Raw genomic sequence first — 18,242 nt, 5'->3', positions numbered from 1 at the left:
CTTGTAACTCTTCAGTGAGCTGCAGGGGGAAAGAAACACACAAATGATCTCTTGAGATTCAAAAGGAAGGGTGTATACAGCCTGCTTGTGTATGGATGTATTTTCTATGTGTGGACATACTGTACATCAACCTACTTCCTGTTTTGGTGGCCATTTTGTTTGTTTACAAACAAACTTTTTAAACTGTTTTGACTACTTTTAATGCGGCGGGGAGCGGCGAAATTGTGACAGAGGGTAATAGGAGATGTCCCCTAACACCTAGGTTCTCAACATGCGGTACGCGTACCCCAGGGGGTACTTCTGATGGGTCCAGGGGGTACTCGGGCTTGATATACTTAACCAAGAATAACAAATTTAGATATTTAGAAAATTATAATTCTTATTTAAACAACATCAAATTAGTATTTTAGCTAATTAAAAGCAGTAATAAATGCTTGCACATTGTTTAGAACCAATTATCATGTACTACGATTAAATATATATTTGTCAAGGGGTACTTGTGATCATGTTTACTATGCTAGGGGGTACTCGATGAGTACAGGGTTATAAAATGTTGAGAAACACTGCCCTAACACACTGGTATGTTTACTTTTGTGTGATTTTAACAATACAGATTCTCTTTAAGGATATCTGAACGGAGAGGGATGTGGAGGCAGTCCTGGTCATTTCCTTCTAAACAATACAAGTTGACTGGCATCCTGCTGCTCACTTTGATTGTAGTAGTGTCTGGTCAGAGGTGCCCATACCCTATTCACCTTGCTACAAGGCACTGTGTACTGACCCGAGGAAGCAGGATAGTACCTGTGAAATGTGTTGTCTATTTTGTGTTTTGAATAAATACTTTTCCAGTAATACTTGTGGTTTTATCATCCGGAGAGGTAAGACACTACCCTCTAATTCTTATTTTAACTATTAGAATTTATTGATACCGTATATACTCACATATAAGCCGACCCACATATAAGCCAACCCCCCCAACTTTTACCACAAAAAACATAAAAAATGTATTGACCCGCATATAAGCCGAGGGTAAGAAATGCTGGACTGGTGCAGATGGAAATGATAATACAAGACTCAGAAAAATGCTAAAAGAGTGCTCCACTGTGCTGAATTTGTTGCAGGCTTTGGCAAAAGATGAGGGAAGAGGGTGCATTTATGGACTTCAGGATAGTTATTCGTGCCTCCCCCTCCTGATGCAACCCCCACTACAATACAGTATATGGTAAAAGACAAAGCTATGCTTTGAAGGCTGCATGACCCCCCAGGTAGTGACCTCCGAGTGCAGCACCCATCACAATGTAAAAGAAAAAGCTGTCTGCTGCATGACCCCCCTCCCCCACTCATGTGCTCAGTGCTGCAGGCACAATCAGGTAGCCGTGCTACCCCCCAGCGTGCCACCAAACAAGAATGTTTGGCAGCTTTGAAGTGCCCACATCGTCCCCCCCCCCCCCCCCCCCGTGTCTCCGCAGACTTATGCAAAGTGGTGTGGTTTATTTGTACAATCAGGTGGCCGTGTTACCCGGCAGCGTGCCACCAGACAATGTCTGGCAGCAGTGTCCAATTTGTGTCTCTCTGTCCCTCCTAGACTTTCAGCAAGCATAGCAAAGTGGTGTAGCTTCTTACCTCCGGGCCGCAGCCAAAAATCCTCCGTAACTGAAGTCCATAGCAGTCTCATTGCTATGACGCTCTCTAGTGGCGCCTTGTGTGACGCAGGCTGGGGATCATAAAGACGAGACTGTTATGGATTTCCGTTACGGAGGAGTCTCAGCAGCGGCCCGGAGGGAAGAGGTGCACCACTTTGCATACGTTTGCGGAGACACTCGGGGGAGAGAGACGCAGCGGGCACTTCAAAGCAATCTTGTGTGGCGGTGCACTGAAGGGGAACACGGCCACCTGATTGTACCTCCAGCACACAGTAAGCACATGACGGGGCGGTTACACGGCCGTCAGTGGACTGCTTTTTATTTTACATTGTGGTGGGAGTTGTACTTGGGGGGGGGGGGGGGGGGAAGACACCCACTACACACATGACTCGCATATAAGCTGTCCCCCCCACTTTTGGGACACTTTTTTTGTCCCAAAAATTCGGCTTATATATGAGTATATACGGTATTTCTACACTTGGGTGCCTCCATCCTTACAAGTATTGAGTGACCTGAGCAGATTTCCGGGGACAGCTGTAGACATGCTAAATTTCTCAGCCAAGACTAGTGCCTCAGGAGTAATGAGGTGACATCATAGTGCTCAGATTCATTTGTCTCTACAAGCAGTGATTGGAGACTTTACTCCAGCAAGAGGTGTGATTGGAAACTGAATAGCCACTCACCACCCCACTGCTTATTTTGGATCATCCCACCCCATCGTTGGGAAAAGGGATGGATATAAAATAAGATAGATAGGTGAGGACAAGAGGATATTCTGTCCCTGCGCACAGCTCCACTTGACAATTATGAGACTTTCCAGGCTGTTGGAACAATTACCAAACAGGTTCAGCAAACTACAAACGGCAGCAATTATGGGGTGAGATGCATTTACATGACAAGAATGACGTAAACACATCAAAATCAATTTTAGCCTTAAGTTCTTTCATTACAATCCTGCTGTTTCACAACAGTAACCAAAAGCTGCTGACTGGAATAGTTTGAGCTACAAAGGTCAGAGACCCACAAGTCTCAAAGTTAAGAGAGGCGAGACATCTGTTCTGTTTCTTTTCAATTTCAAAAGGAGAAGAGAGAATGATCATCTCCTTGAACCATCAGCAAGTGTCCCCATTGCTTTTCTGGAGTAAATATACACAGGCTAGGCTGTCAAACAGGTGTAAAGCTGACTTAATCTAGCTGCCGTCAATCAATTCAGATTAAAGTCCCAAAGAACGACAAATATCACCTTATTGGATCATGATGGTTATAAAAAATGCAATGAAACAACGTTAAATGACAGTGATTGATATCGGGCATTCTGGCTGATCCAACTGGCGGATGAATTTTGACCACTATTGGGCAGGTATTGTGCAGTCGGCTGGTGTGTACAAAGTGGTTCAACTGACAGTGTTCCAGTGCTTGCCTGTATATGTCATGTGAGATGTCCCTCCCGCTTCCATGCCCAGTCTTCAAATGACAGTCGTTTATTGGTGTGTGCGGACTATGTGGTTTAAACTTGAGAAAAGCCATATAGGCTGAAATAGCGGGCTGTCGTTGCCTGTCATTTTTATGATCTAATAAAGTATCAGAGTTAATAATACTTATTGGTGTGGTGCCGATCCTTCGCTTGAGTTTTGGACTGTGACCCCTTGGTACAGGGGTGAGGGTCTGGGCACACACTTGAAACCTGAGCTTTGTTGTGGGTGCTCCTGGAATCAATTTTACACAACGTCGTTTAAAAGACCTGTCCTGTCTTTGTGCCGGGTAATGTGGTCTGAACGATGTCGCTCGTTTGTATGCGCCGACTAGTGCGTTCAGACATTTACTTGTTATGTCCTCAGACACAATATTAGAGAACTATGCAATTCTTCCCTCAATCAATATTGCATAGGCCCAGAAACAAACTGCCTGAAAGCCAAACCTGAATGTAGGAAGGAAATACCTGAAAACAAGGGCAGGGTGAGCTCAGGGTACATCCGTGCCAGCTCATTGGAAAGTCTGGTGAGTGAGACGCTGTACAGGGGTGGCAATACACCGTGGGTGCCAAACAGGATGCTTCCAGGCTTCTGCTCCGCCACTTTCTTTGAATACACAAAAAGCTTTCCCTCCAGGACCTGCAGGACAGGTAGAACGATTCAGTCAGATTTTCTCTGCAATTATTCTACTCTTGCCCATGCAAAGCTGTTAGATCAAAACAGAAATTAAAGGGGTTCTTTCGCGAAAAAAGTAGGCAGTTAAAAAATTTGACAGATGACAGGTTTTGGGCCAGTCCATTTTTTTAAGGGGGATTCTCAGGGCTTTCTTTGTTTTCAACAGCATTTCCTGAACAACAGTTGCAAAATCTAACTGACATAATAGTGTGCAAGTGATTAGGGAGGCCGGCTGGTATCTTGCTATTTTGGCAGTTAAACTGCTGTTCAGGAAATGCTGTTGAAAACAAAGAAAGCCCTGAGAATCCAGATAGACTGGCCCAAAACCTGTCATCTGTCACATTTTTTAACTGCCTACTTTTTTCGCGAAAGAACCCCTTTAAACAGTTCATTTAAAATAAATAAAGTTTGTTACAAAGTACCCGGTTAGTGAATGGGGAATCAGAACAACTGATTTCTTAAGGGAATAAAAACATGATTTCCTACACATATAGAGTCCTGATAAGTTAAGCTGTACACTGATGAGGACAGATAAGCCTGAAATAACTGTATGTAAACTGTATTAGTGTGGCTCTGTATCTGGCATAATGGAATGATATGCATATTCAGAAGTCATGCATCATGGGAGATCACTGCACCATGGGAGATCACTGCACCATGGGAGATCACTGTACCATGGGAGATCACTGCACCATGGGAGATCACTGCACCATGGGAGATCACTGCACCATGGGAGATCACTGCACCATGGGAGATCACTGCACCATGGGAGATCACTGCACCATGGGAGATCACTGCACCATGGGAGATCACTGCACCATGGGAGATCACTGCACCATGGGAGATCAAAGATTTTATATGTAAAAATAGGATAACCATTTGCAGCTTGCATGTGGATGATAATTTCATTACGACCGCCTTTATTTATAAAGTGTCTTTTATACCATACTGTCATATAGTACCATTTGTATGTCAGTTGTGACGTCACGCGCATAGCGCTCCCAGCTGCAGGCACGCGATTAAGGATGTGCGCCACCCGGTCAGCGCCTGCCCACTACTGCCCGACTCGGAAGAGGCTGGGGGGTGCTTTTAGGGGAGAGTGGAGGGGAGCGGAGGAGATCGGGGGAGCAGAGGGCATGAAGACTGCTTCCCATACATCCCTGCTCCCCTTGTTTTTGAAAGATTTGTCAGCTCTAGTATCCTATAAATGCTACGCTGATGGTGCCCGTTGTCGGGTTCAAACCAAGAACTGCAAAGTTGTCATGTGAATATGCTAACCACTTATCCATTGTCTTGGTCAGGATACGTTACAGACTACTCTGCAGTGGCAGAACTCCCCTAACCCAGACAAACACCACCTGCTCTGTCAACAGAGTTGTTGGCAATTACCAAACTTTACTGGAGAGGTAGCCATAGAGTATCTATTCAAAGCAAACCTTTCTCAAAAATGGACTGCATGTGCATACAGAATGGGTGGTAATTAGAACAAGTTTCTTTTGTCATTTGCAGTCTCTCATGTTTTCAATTTATCATGGGAGAGTCGAGAAGTCTGTGGCCTGCATTTGTCAGTCTCTTTCCCAAAATATTTTCTTGGTTCCACTTGCCATTCCACAGTACTAATTTGCAAATGAAACGAGAAATATGGGTTGCTTTGGGCAACAAGCAGCACAACTATTACCCACAAGTGAGCATATGAGCTGCAGTTTTATCTCTCTCACAGAAAAAAGCACTTCTAGGTTAAGGGCCACTTCTAGATTTACAGCAGATTCGACATCAGATAAATTTCTGTCAGATGCCTGTCAAGTCTAATCTGACAGGAATCTATCTCATGTTTGCCACACACTAGGAACAGATTTCCAATAGATTTCAGAATGAAATCTATTGAAAATCGATCTAAATGCACTATTGTACCATTAGATCCAATGCAACTCTATGCGCCATCTGCTGGCAGCAGATCAACCTAGCTCTTCCATCCTGTCAGATCAAATCGATCGATCGAAGGCTGAAATCGACCAGTGTATGGGCCCCTTAAAGGGGCACTACGGCGAAATTTTTTAAAATTTAAAATATCTGCAAACAGACAAATAAGAAGTACCGTACGTTTTTTTCCAGAGTAAAATAAGCCATAAATTACTTTTCTCCTTTGCTGCTGTCACTTACAGTAGGCAGTAGAAATCTGACATAAGTGACAGGTTTTGGACTAGTCTATCTCTTCATAGGGGATTCTCAGCAAGGCTTTTATTCTTTATAAAGATATTCCCTAAAAAGGATTTATACAAAGATGCTGGCCGGCTTCCCTGCTCCCTACACAGTTTTTTTGGCAGTTGGACAGAGCAACTGCCATTCACAAAGTGCTTTTGAAAATAAATATATCCCTAAGAATCCCCTATAAAGAGATGGACTAGTCCAAAACCTGTCACTTCTGTCAGATTTCTACAACCTACTGTAAGTGACAGCAACACAGGAGAAAAGTAATGTATGGCTCATTTTACTCTGGAAAAAAATGTACTTCTTATTTGTATATGTTTGTACATATTTTAAATTTTACAGTTTTTTGCTGTAGTGCCCCTTTAAGGACTGAAGCCCACTAATCCTGTCACTGATATTACATGACTAAGCATGCTGGAGATTGGCCAATAGGAGCTGCTTATTGAGGCAGGAAGGGGTTGGCACAATCTATAACTCAGTCCTGCGTCTCATTTGATACACACTGGAGCAAACCTGTACAGTCTCAAAAACAAAATGTGAGATAATATACCTAAGTAGCAGCAAGCCTCTGGATAGTCTAGAGGCTTCCCATTTCCCCCTCAACCCCACCTCTACTCGCCGGGATCCTCTTCTTCATCACTCCCCTCTATGTACATGAACTAGCGACTTCAGCTTACTGTGTAGGCGTGGCCTTATGTACTCGTACTCATTAACATATCCAACAAACTCCTGTCTGATATGTTCAGTAGATACCTGTGTGGCAATGGTGAGGTCGAGGAGGAGATAGGAAGCCTTGGATTATCCACAGGCTTCCCTCTACTTGTAGGTAAGTATCACACTTTATGTTTTTACTGGCTTTACATCTTTTCTTTTAAGAAAAAAGTGATTTTCACAGGAATGGAAAAAAATCACTTAAGTTAGACCTGAAACAATCATATAATGGGAACATATATAATGTTCCCCAGGTTCCCTTCAATTTGCACAACTGGAACACAAGGTTACTTTAAAGGTACCCATACATCTACTGACTTGGTGGCCGATCAAACATCCCCTTCGATAATTATTATCAAATCGGATGAAAATTGCTGCCGCCAAACACATGACCGATGGAGGATGCAATCAACTTTGGGCCGAGCATGTCGATCAGACATGTTGTAAGATGTTGGTCAGTCGTGGTCGGTCAGCGGTAACGGCGAGTGCTATCAGGACGAGCGACGAAACCCCTGATGCTGCCCCACCCCTAATATTTAATGTGCCCCCTTCCCCCCCAGTGCCCAGTAGGAATGGGGAAATCAGCCTGCGATCTATAGGCAGCCAACAGATCTCTCTCTAATCAGATTCAATCAGAGAGAGATTTAATGTCTCTTGGTCGAATCTGCCCAACATCGCTAGATGTATGGCTACCTTAAGAACCCACTGAAATCCATAGGTGCTTGAGGAGCACAGCAGACCTTGTGTTGGCTTTCGGCTCTATTCTTCTTCTCCAGATGATATTTTTCTTTTCTTTAAAAAGGAATCTCAAAATGATGTAAATAAATGTCAAGAAAAGTTCAATTCAGAGAAAATCCACCTACCTGCATTAACTGCACCGAGATCTCATAGATTTCCCGATTGGTGTCAGATGCCTTAAACAGAACCAGGTTCAGGAGCGTCACTATATCAAATGGATAGTTCCTAGAAGAAAAGATGCATTGCTATCAGCTTAGCCAAATTCCAGCTCAGACCGTTCCCTGCTCAGTGGAAGCATGTTCACTGGCTACAAGACAACTCTTTAAAAGTTTTGTGCCTAAAACAAAGAAGTGAAGCTTCTAGGGCAAGGGTCCCCAAACGTTTTGGGTCGAGGGCCGGGTCAACATACTTCAGACTGCTGGGGGGCCGGAGTATACATAGAAGTCTTTGCGGGCCAGACAGTGATGCATACTAAGGTGACAACCTGCAGTCCAATTGGACAGCAATGTCACCTGATGTGGAATTTGATTGGAAACCAGCAAATTACTGCTTGCTGGCTTCATTCTATATGCTGGACCACAATATTTAAAGATGTAGCTAACCGCATCTATAATACATTTTGTGTGTGGGGGGCCGGTTAAAAAGCCTCGACGGGCCACATTCGGCCCGCGGGCCTTAGTTTGAGGACCACTGTTCTAGGGTCTGGAAGAAACCCAGGTAAGTAAAGCTTCATTCACTTCTTTATTTTACCTTGGATATCCTTTAAAGGGAACCTTAAGTGAGAGGGATGTGGAGATTTAGCCATAGACCCCGAACAAGTATACAGAGCAGATGTTTCTGATTGAAGTCTGACCAAATTAGCCACATTAGCTTGTTTCAGGTGTGTGATCCAACCACCACTACAGCAAAAAGATCAGCAGGATGCCAGGCAACTAGTATTGTTTAAACAGGAAATAAATATAGCAACCTCCATATACGGTACCTCTCAGTTCAGGTTCTCTTTAAGGCCACACACACACACACACACACACACACACACACACACACACACACACACACACACACACACACACACACACACACAAAGTTTTAACACATATATTTTGTCAATTTGATAATTGCAGTCAAGGTTTCTGACTGATCTTAGCTAGTGATTTGTCCTGGCAGATTATTTTGGCCAAGCGACAGCTGAGAGCATTAAGCCCCCTCTAACACCATACAATTCTACACGCGATTGATCGAATTCGATTGGATCGATTAAATCAGACATGTCTGATCGGGGTTCGATTGGTAGTGTGGTTGATTTTGCATAGTTATTAATGCAAAATCGACCACACTACCGATCAAATCCCGATCGGACATGTCGGATTTAATCGATCCAATCGAATTTGATCGATCACGTGTGGAATTGTAAGGTGTAGAGGGGGCTTTAGTCTCCCTACTAACCCGGACCGCCATGTGATGTCATTCCCACATGGCTCCACCTTCCTTACCCCCCGATATCCTGCATAGACCAGAACATGATGCATCAGCACAGGCAGGGCCCTGCAATGTCGCCCAAGGGATCAGAGTTCGACATTGATTGACCTTGTGTACGGGCCATCACATTAAATTAAACGACTTCTGATCTGCTGTACATTTTGTTAGTCGCTAACAAAATGTGCAGCAGCGTAAAAGTCCTTTAATTAAAGTTTATAAATCCCCCCCCCCCCCCCAAAAAAAAAATACAATTTAATGTTAATATGTTAACCACTTAATGACATGCTGACTTATAAAAACGTCCTGCTAGAGCCTCTTAATGGCTCCAGGACATTTTTATAAGTCAGACAGTACTGCTGCCGCTGTGCGCGTGCGCGCTCCCGTGGGTGCACGTGCATTCCCGTGCACGTGAAAATTGTAAAAAAAAAAAAAAAACGCCCGCAAAAAATACACCTTTATTTCCAAATGATATATTGTCACTAGGGATGGGACGAATCCACAATTTCTTCGAATCCGAATCCGGATCCGAATCTAAAAAGGTTCTCGAATATCTCGAACCTTTCGAATCCCGAATCTAACGAATCCTGCACATACGAATTGTGCGATCCGTGGTATAGTTGCCCGCAGTATAGGTAGCGAGGTAAAGGTGCCTTCAGTATAGCTAGCTAGGTATGGGTGCCTTCAATATTGGTAGCTTTCAGTATAGGTAGCAAGGTATATGGGCCTTCAGTATAGGTAGCAGGGTATATAGGCCTTCAGTATAGGTAGCAGGGTATATGTGCCTTCAGTATAGGTAGCAGGGTATATGTGCCTTCAGTATAGGTAGCAGGGTATATGTGCCTTCAGTATAGGTAGCAGGGTATATGGGCCTTCAGTATAGGTAGCAGGGTATATGGGTCTTCAGTATAGGTAGCAGGGTATAGGAGCCTTCAGTATAGATAGCAGGGTATATGTGCCTTCAGTATAGGTAGCAGGGTATATAGGCCTTCAGTATAGGTAGCAAGGTATATGTGCCTTCAGTATAGGTAGCAGGGCCGGGCCGAGGCATAGGCTGGAGAGGCTCCAGCCTCAGGGCGCAGTGTAGGAGGGGGCGCACAATTCATTTAGCTGTCATTCCTAATTGTGTTTGAAGCAGAAAGAAATAAGACAAGGGGATACATAGCAGTGACTGCAAGCCAGATAACTAGATATTAAGGTGTTGGGGAGGTTGTGGGCCCTGTGGCACCTCTTAGTCTAATAGCAATCAGTGTGTGATGGCTGGGGGGGAGGGATGGAGGGGCGCACTTTGGTGTCTCAGCCTTGGGTGCTGGAGGACCTTGTCCCGCCTCTGATAGGTAGCAGGGTATATGGGCCTTCAGTATAGGTAGCAGGGTATATGGGCCTTCAGTATAGGTAGCAGGGTATATGGGCCTTCAGTATAGGTAGCAGGGTATATGGGCTTTCAGTATAGGTAGCAGGGTATATAGGCCTTCAGTATAGGTAGCAGGGTATAGGGGCCTTCAGTATAGGTAGCAGGGTATATGGGCCTTCAGTATAGGTAGCAGGGTATATAGAGGCCTTAAGTATAGGTAGGTATGTAGGTAGGTATAGGGGCCTTTAGGTAGGTAAAGGGACCTTCAGTATAGGTAGCAGGGTATAGGGCCTTCAGTATAGTTAACAGGGTATATAGAGGCCTTAAGTATAGGTAGGTATGTAGGTAGGTATAGGGGCCTTTAGGTAGGTAAAGGGACCTTCAGTATAGGTAGCAGGGTATAGGGCCTTAAGTATAGGTAGGTATGTAGGTAGGTAGGTATAGGGGCCTTTAGGTAGGTAGGTATAGGGGCCTTTAGGTAGGTAGGTAGGTACGTATAGGGGGCCTTTAGGTAGGTATAGTGGCCTGTAGGTAGGTAGGTAAGTATAGTGGCCGGTAGGTAGGTAGGTATAGTGTCCTGTAGGTAGGTAGGTAGTTAAAGGGACCTTCAGTATATGTAGCAGGGTATAGGGCCTTAAGTATAGGTAGGTATGTAGGTAGGTAGGTATAGGGGCCTTTAGGTAGGTAGGTATAGGGGCCTTTAGGTAGGTAGGCACGTATAGGGGGCCTTTAAGTAGGTAGGTAGGTATAGAGGCCTGTAGGTAGGTATAGGGGCCTTTAGGTAGGTAGGTAGGTAAGTATAGGGGCCTTTAGGTAGGAAGGTAGGTATAGGGGCCTTTAGGTAGGTAGGTAGGTAGGTAGGTAGGTACGTACGTATAGGGGGCCTTTAGGTAGGTATAGTGGCCTGTAGGTAGGTAGGTAGGTATAGTGGCCGGTAGGTAGGTAGGTATAGTGTCCTGTAGGTAGGTAGGTAGTTAAAGGGACCTTCAGTATAGGTAGCAGGGTATAAGGCCTTAAGTATAGGTAGGTAAATAGGTAGGTAGGTATAGGGGCCTTTAGGTAGGTAGGTATAGGGGCCTTTAGGTAGGTAGGCACGTATAGGGGGCCTTTAGGTAGGTAGGTATAGAGGCCTTTAGGTAGGTATAGGGGCCTTTAGGTAGGTAGGTACATATAGGGGGCCTTTAGGTAGGTATAGGGGCCTGTAGGTAGGTAGGTATAGTGGTAGGTAGGTAGTATAGGGGGCCTTTAGGTAGGTATAGGGGCCTGTAGGTAGGTAGGTATAGTGCCCGGTAGGTAGGTAGGTAGGTACGTATAGGGGGCCTTTAGGTAGGTATAGTGGCAGGTAGGTAGGTAAAGTGGTAGGTAGGTAGGTAGGTAGGTGTCGCTCACCCCCATGGCCTCCTCCGTCCCCTGTGCCTCCTCGCTCACCCCTGCATAAGTATCAACTTACATGTCCAGTGGAGCGCAGACAGAGCGGCAGACCTCGTCCTTCCTTCTCGGTTCCCTCTAGTGGCCGGACCGGCTTTTACTGATGACGTCATTGTAAAAGCCGTCACTAGAGGGAACCAGGAAGTCAGCGAGAGGTCTGCCGCTCTGTCTGCGCTCCACTGGACGGGTGAGTTGATACAAAGTATGCGGGCGGCCGGGCGGAGGAGGCGCGGGGCGGTCGGAGGAGGCGCGGGTCGGAGGAGGACGAGTGCGAGCGGCGGATGCGCGGCGATGCAGCGTCGGGATTCGGCGGATTCGTAAAGTGGAAAATGGCGTCGGGATTCGAATCCACGAATCTCGAATATTTCCCAATATTCGAGGGATTCGTGGATTCGCCGGATTCGTCGTCCCATCTCTAATTGTCACCATACTTTCCACTAGGGACATAATTAAAATCTTGTAATAACCAGGACAAATGGGCAGATAAAATGTGTGGGTTTTATGTACAGTAGCAGTGTTTATATTTAAACCATAGGGGATGAAATTGGAGAAAGTGTATTTTTTTCATTTTTTCCTTGTATTTCCCTTTAAAATGCACAGAAAATAAAGTAATTTCTGAAAACAAATAACCCCAAAAAGCCCAATTTGTGGTGAAAAAAAAAAACAAGATATAGATAATTTCATTGTGATTAGTAGTGTTTAAGCTATTGGCAAATGAATGGGATGAGCACTGAAAGGTGAAAATCGCTCTTGTCCGTTAGGGTAAAAACCACCTTGGGGTGAAGTGGTTAATATTGTGCATGGCATGACCATTTTCAGTTTAGGTCTGCTGTTAGTTGGAGATGAGAGGGGAGAGAGAGTGTATGTGTGGAATAAATGAGAAAGCCAAGTAAATTATTACCCCTAAGTAACGTATTTGGGGAGCCTAGGCTCATAGCTATATTTCTGACTAGCCTCCTCAGAATTTTCTGTGGTAACTGACTCACCGACATGAACTCTGCGATTACATTTATTTGTGCCTGCCTGCCTGGGAATTTTTACCTCATGAAATAATATTATTCCACTAGCATATTAATAGCTCTAGCACAGGCCAGTGATAAGAGGAAGTCAGCTGAGGCAGATTAAGCTTCCCTGTAACTCTACAGAATGCTCAGACACTGGGAAATTGCACTAATCAGGTTCCCAAACGGTAACTTGACCTTTTTCTAGAACAATCTGCCCAGCCTCATCAGCACATGGTCACAAGGGAACAAAGGGAGGTCAAGTTCAAGAGGTCTGTTATTAATGGACTTTCTTTTTTTGTAAATGGAGAACAATAAAACCCATTACAGTTCATGCTGAATCCCAACATTTATAAGGAAAAAAGGAGGACAGAAACAGAGCTGAACATTAAATGGAAATACAGTGACTGGATACACAAATGCTCACAGAATTCTAATGTAGTGGAAACACAGAGCATTGCTTTAACAGACAGGCTGCAGTGATTGCCAGGTCAGGCAGCATGAGGCATTCGCTTGTTTTGGCCCATCACAACATAATGGAGACATTCAGAAGATTCTTGTTGACATGATGTCAAAAGTATGCATCTCATGTGAAAGGTGTGCTGCTTAGAGGAATACTTAAGCCAAAAATAGCAATTATTTTAACTTACCTTCTTTCAGCCCCCTGTACTCGTCCTGTGCCCACAACATCCTCCTGGCCCCCTCCGGCCAGCAGTGGCAACCCCCACAAAGCTGGTTGGTCGCCGAGAGTTGGTGGCTACATGCAGTGATACCACACTCCACGGCCAGGAGTGTTCTGTGCATGCACAGTATACGGAAATTGCTACTTCGCCTGCGCAGAACGCTCCCGAAAATGGGAGCAGGATCAGGGTGTGCGCGGCTCGGTGCCTCACATGTGCAGTAGCCGTCGACTCTCGGCAACCGGCCACCTTTATGGGGGTCACCGCTGCTGGCCGGAGGGGAGCAGGATGATGTAGTGGCAGCAGGACAGGTCGCTGGATCCGCACATGCACGCACCCCACGTGGATGCCGGCATATACGTGGGCGACAACACACTTTAGACTAGGGGGAGTTACCGGCGCCGTTACCGCACCTGATCAAGCATACCATCCCTGCAACTAGCAGCATGTGCGATTGATACATGCAACCAGTTTAGGCCCGATATTGGTCCCATCGTCGATCAGGCATGCTCTTGGCAGCACTGATTTTCATCAGATTATAAGAATCGAATCAGATGGTCGATCAGCTTCCAAGTTGCCTGATGTATGGCCTTTAGTCATAACCCCTGAACAAGCATGCAGATCAGGTGTTTGACAACATTTGCCACATGCTTGTTTCAGGTGTGTGATTCAGACACTACTGAAGCATGAAAAACAGGATACCAGGCAACTGGTATTGTTTAAAAGGAAATAAATATGGCAGCCTCCATATTCCTCTCACTTCAGTTGCCCTTACAAAAAAAAATTTGGAGCGTCACTTTCTGTCCATAAGAAATGTATGTATTTATTTATTTCAGCAAAAACGACATCTTTGCAACCTTTATCAGTTCTATATTCCCATACAGGGAGAGCAGCATTACTATACAGGGATACATAACACACAATGTTATACCTGTTTCCGCACACCGTAGCGATAGCCTTGAAACACCCAGAGGCAAGCTGGTAGGATCCAGTGTAGCAGCGGTCAATGGCCCAGTTAAAGAGATTAACCTGGTCAGGATTAAGTTCCAGTAATAACACAACCACTTCGCAGCCAAGCTGGTGAACCTAGACATGTAATGATATGCAGAGCAGTCAGTTAACCATTTCAGTAACATTATTCAGAGATCCTCCCTTGTCATAATCACTCATGAAGAACAAGATCAAAGAGCCATAAGAGTCTCATCTCTGCTGTATAAATACAACATACGCTACTTGTCTAGCCACTACAGCTGGCAGCTGCTTTTCATGTCAAGAGTACCTGTCACCATAATCAATGCACATAACTGCAAGCCCTCCTGAAGCCTGCAAAAGCTCATACGAACTCGACCAGTATAGTATATGGGCAGATTTGTTACATTTTGATCTGTGTTATGTACGTTGTTCAGTATCCTTGAGATGGATAAGGGTGTCTAGGACAGTAAACAGGGACTTATATACCATTTTACAAACCATGAAGTTTGGACGAGACATGTTAAGAAAATGTGTCTGTGGAACTAGTACTTTTCTATACAGACTGATGAATTACATACACACACACACACGCAGGCACATGCACGCACGCACGCACGCACGCACGCACGCACGCACGCACGCACGCACACACACACACACACACACACACACACACGTTTATCATCCCATTTTTAAAGATTATTAAAAGCGGATGGACCACTACAGCAAAAAAAAAAAAAAAGGAAGCAGAATCTGACAGAACCAACAGGTTTTGGGCTAGACCATTTTCTCATAGGGGATTCTCAGGATTTTATTTGTTTTTCAAAAGCTTTTCCTGAACAGCAGTTGCTAAGTCTAACTGCCAAAATAGTGTGAAAGTGAGTAGGAAGGCTGGCTGGTATCTTACTACTTTGCCAGTTAGGTTTAGCAACTGCCTTTCAGGAAATGCTATTGAAAACAAAGAAAACCCTGAGAATTCCTCCTTTTGCAGTACGGCTACACAGCAAAACAAGTGTGAACTGGCCAAAAACGTGCGTTGCTTTAGATGTATTTTGCAGGCTACGTTTTTGAACAATTTTGAACAAGTTTGCTATTGTTGTCAAATGATATAAAGTCAGTGTTTAGCTTGGAATTCTGACTGAGGCTCATTATGTGTAATTAAAAAAAGAAAACAAAACGCACCAAGAAATGACATAACCTACCCTCATGTCTTGGCAGGCCAGGATATTATCCAGCCATTTATATAGATAGCCATCAGGAGACAAGCCAACGTTGTCAAAAACTGGTCCACAGCAGAGCACAGCAGACATGGCCTGGAGAGGAACATACATTGAAAAAAGATGAAAGAGACAGTACCATCAATTTCATTCCAACTACGGTACTTAAGGTTCGTTTGTACAGGATGTAAACTTCAGACAAATTCACTTAACCTCCTGAGCGATAATCCCGAGCCGAGCTCGGGGTACGTCACGCAGGAGGAGTTCTCAGGCCCTGGTGGGCCGATTTGCATAATTTTTTTTTGTTACAAGCAGCTAGCACTTTGCTAGTTGCGTGTAACTTCCGCTCGCCGCCGCCGATCCGCCGCTACCCGCCGTGCAGCGCAGCCCCCCCCTCCCCGACCCCTTGCGCAGCCTGGCCAATCAGTGCCAGGCAGCGCTGAGGGGTGGATCGGAACTCCCTCTGACGTCACGACGTCCATGACGACCGTTCTGAACGGGATTTCCTGCTTACTCTGATCGCCGAAGGCGATCGGAGTGGGTGGGGGGATGCCGCTGCGCTGCGGCTATCATGTAGCGAGCCCAGGGCTCGCTACATGATTTAAAAAATACATTTTTTTAAAAAATAGTGCTGCGCCCCCTCCTGGGCGATATAATTGTATCGCCCAGAGGGTTAATAGCAATCAGACACAGGGGCCCATATGCAATTCCCTTTTTCACCTGAGTTTTCTCCTAGGAGATAATTTTTCATGTTCTATTTAAAATAACTTTCCAGTACTTCTCAACTGAAAAAGTACTGAAAAGTAGGTGAAAAGTACTGTCAAAATAATTTGAGTATTTTCTTGCTTTCTGGTGGCTTAAAAGGCATTTTATTGACAAGTTTAAAAATATCACTTCAGGAGAAAAAGTTAATTGCGTATGGGCCCTGGGGCCTTATTCAATTCAATTCTAGTTTTCTCCTAGGTGATATTTTCACTGCCCTTGCAAACTGAGGGCTAGTTCACACTGGGCGCTTTTTCAGCACTCGCTGCTGCTAATGTATCCCTATGGATACATTACATTGCAGCATTTGCGATCAATCGAAAACGCTCTGCATGCAGCATTTTGGGGGGGATTGTGCTGTGATTCTCATTCTAGTCAACGGAAATCGCAAGCGCAATTCACGACAAATGGCGAGATTTCACCAGGCCAATCGCTATTGTGGACATGAACACGATCGCCGGGAAGCGCCGAGCGTGAACCAGCCCTTACAATGAAAAGGAATCGGGAAGAAGCAAGAGATAAGACAATGATTAAAGGGAACCAGAGACAAAGCACCCTCGTGTATTTTACCATATATATCAGTGGGGACATTAGAGAAAACACCTACCCTTCTCTGTTTCATCCTTCACTGCTCAGCCTGCTTCTTACCAGTCCTGATAAAATCCCCGACTGAGCATTCAGTCTGGCTTTGTTCAGGGAATCTTTACAGCTGAGTCTGTTTCCTGTGCTGTCTTTTCAAGCCCAAGCCTGCCCCCTAGTGCCTCTGCTCAGGAATCATTATAGCTGAGTCATTATAGCAAAGCCAGTCTGAATGCTCAGTCGGGGATTTTATCTGGGCCGAGAAGAAGCAATCTGAACAGTAAATAATGAAACAGAAAGCAGGGTAGGTGTTTTCTCGAATGTTCCCACTGATATATATGGTAAAATACATGAGGATGCTTCATCTCTGGTTCAGTTTAAGCTATATATCTGGAGGTGGTAAGCACTGGAATCAAGTACAGCAAGAAGCAGAGGTTTGAAAAAGTGGGTCTTAACAGTGTGCTTAAATGTTTCAAAAGGTTTTTTGCAATGGAATTCCACACAATGGGAAAAGCTTGTTGAAATGTTCTCTATGCACAAATGTAAGTATGTAATTCTAGCAGAGGTCAGGAAAAGTTTGCGTGCGGTGCAGAGTGAAGATTGTGGAAATGAATAAGCAAATGTATGGATGAGGACTTTGCAGATTAAGGTTAGGTATGTGGAGTGGATCCTTTACTAATTATGGCTGCAAATTACGAAGAGTAAAGAAAATTGAAGAGCAAGAAAAGATTGGGATGAGCAGGGCACTAGATTAGTATGGGTTGGAGAGGTGCTAGCCTGACAGGTGGGAGGCCACAGAGTAGGTTGTTACAGTAGTCAAGGTTGGATTTGATTAGGTTGTGCACTAGTGTTTTAGTAGCATTCTGTGTGAGGAAAGGACAGAAAGACAGGTTGTTTTTGAGGTGGAGAGGACAGGAGAGGGATAGTGATAGTGATGGAATCTATAAAATGAATGAGTGAGCAAAGCAATGTTTTCCTTTCCATCAACCTGAGAATAGTAGCTTCCAACTATCTGTGCTGCCACATAGATTCAAGCTCTTCATTGGAGAATGACAAGTAGCGAATGAAGATGTGGCACTGACTAGATTCTGCTGGGCAATAGAGATACATGCAGCCAGCTCCTCCCTCAGAACATAGGGTCCTGCTGTGCGATGGCTACGCAGCAGTTCTTACTACTAGGCCAATGCTATGACCTCTTGTAGCTGCTACAGGCTTAAAGAGGACCTGAACTCAGAACTTCCTCTCTGCTCTAAAAGATATGCAACAGTATAATAACCTGTAAAGAAAACATTTCTTTTTTAGAGAGGATACAAATCCTGCAATAAA

At 44.7% G+C, this 18,242-nt stretch overlaps 1 protein-coding gene across 9 annotated transcripts in view; it reads right to left on the bottom strand.

The window, feature by feature from the left end:
• Positions 1-18,242, bottom strand: part of FRY (FRY microtubule binding protein) — a 578,021-nt gene that overhangs the window by 152,827 nt on the left and 406,952 nt on the right. For all 9 annotated transcript variants that reach the window (XM_068267046.1, XM_068267044.1, XM_068267045.1 and 6 more), the window contains 4 exons: positions 15,561-15,671; positions 14,318-14,472; positions 7,573-7,672; positions 3,583-3,754 (listed from right to left, as the gene is read on the bottom strand). In XM_068267046.1, coding sequence (XP_068123147.1) covers positions 3,583-3,754; positions 7,573-7,672; positions 14,318-14,472; positions 15,561-15,671 — 538 coding nt within the window. The remainder of the gene's footprint in view (positions 1-3,582; positions 3,755-7,572; positions 7,673-14,317; positions 14,473-15,560; positions 15,672-18,242) is intronic.

Source organism: Hyperolius riggenbachi, chromosome 2, assembly GCF_040937935.1.
Source record: "Hyperolius riggenbachi isolate aHypRig1 chromosome 2, aHypRig1.pri, whole genome shotgun sequence".
In the NCBI taxonomy this organism is placed as follows: domain Eukaryota; kingdom Metazoa; phylum Chordata; class Amphibia; order Anura; family Hyperoliidae; genus Hyperolius; species Hyperolius riggenbachi.
The sequence above is the reverse complement of the archived record's forward strand: the minus strand, read 5'-3'. Positions and strand labels throughout refer to the sequence as shown.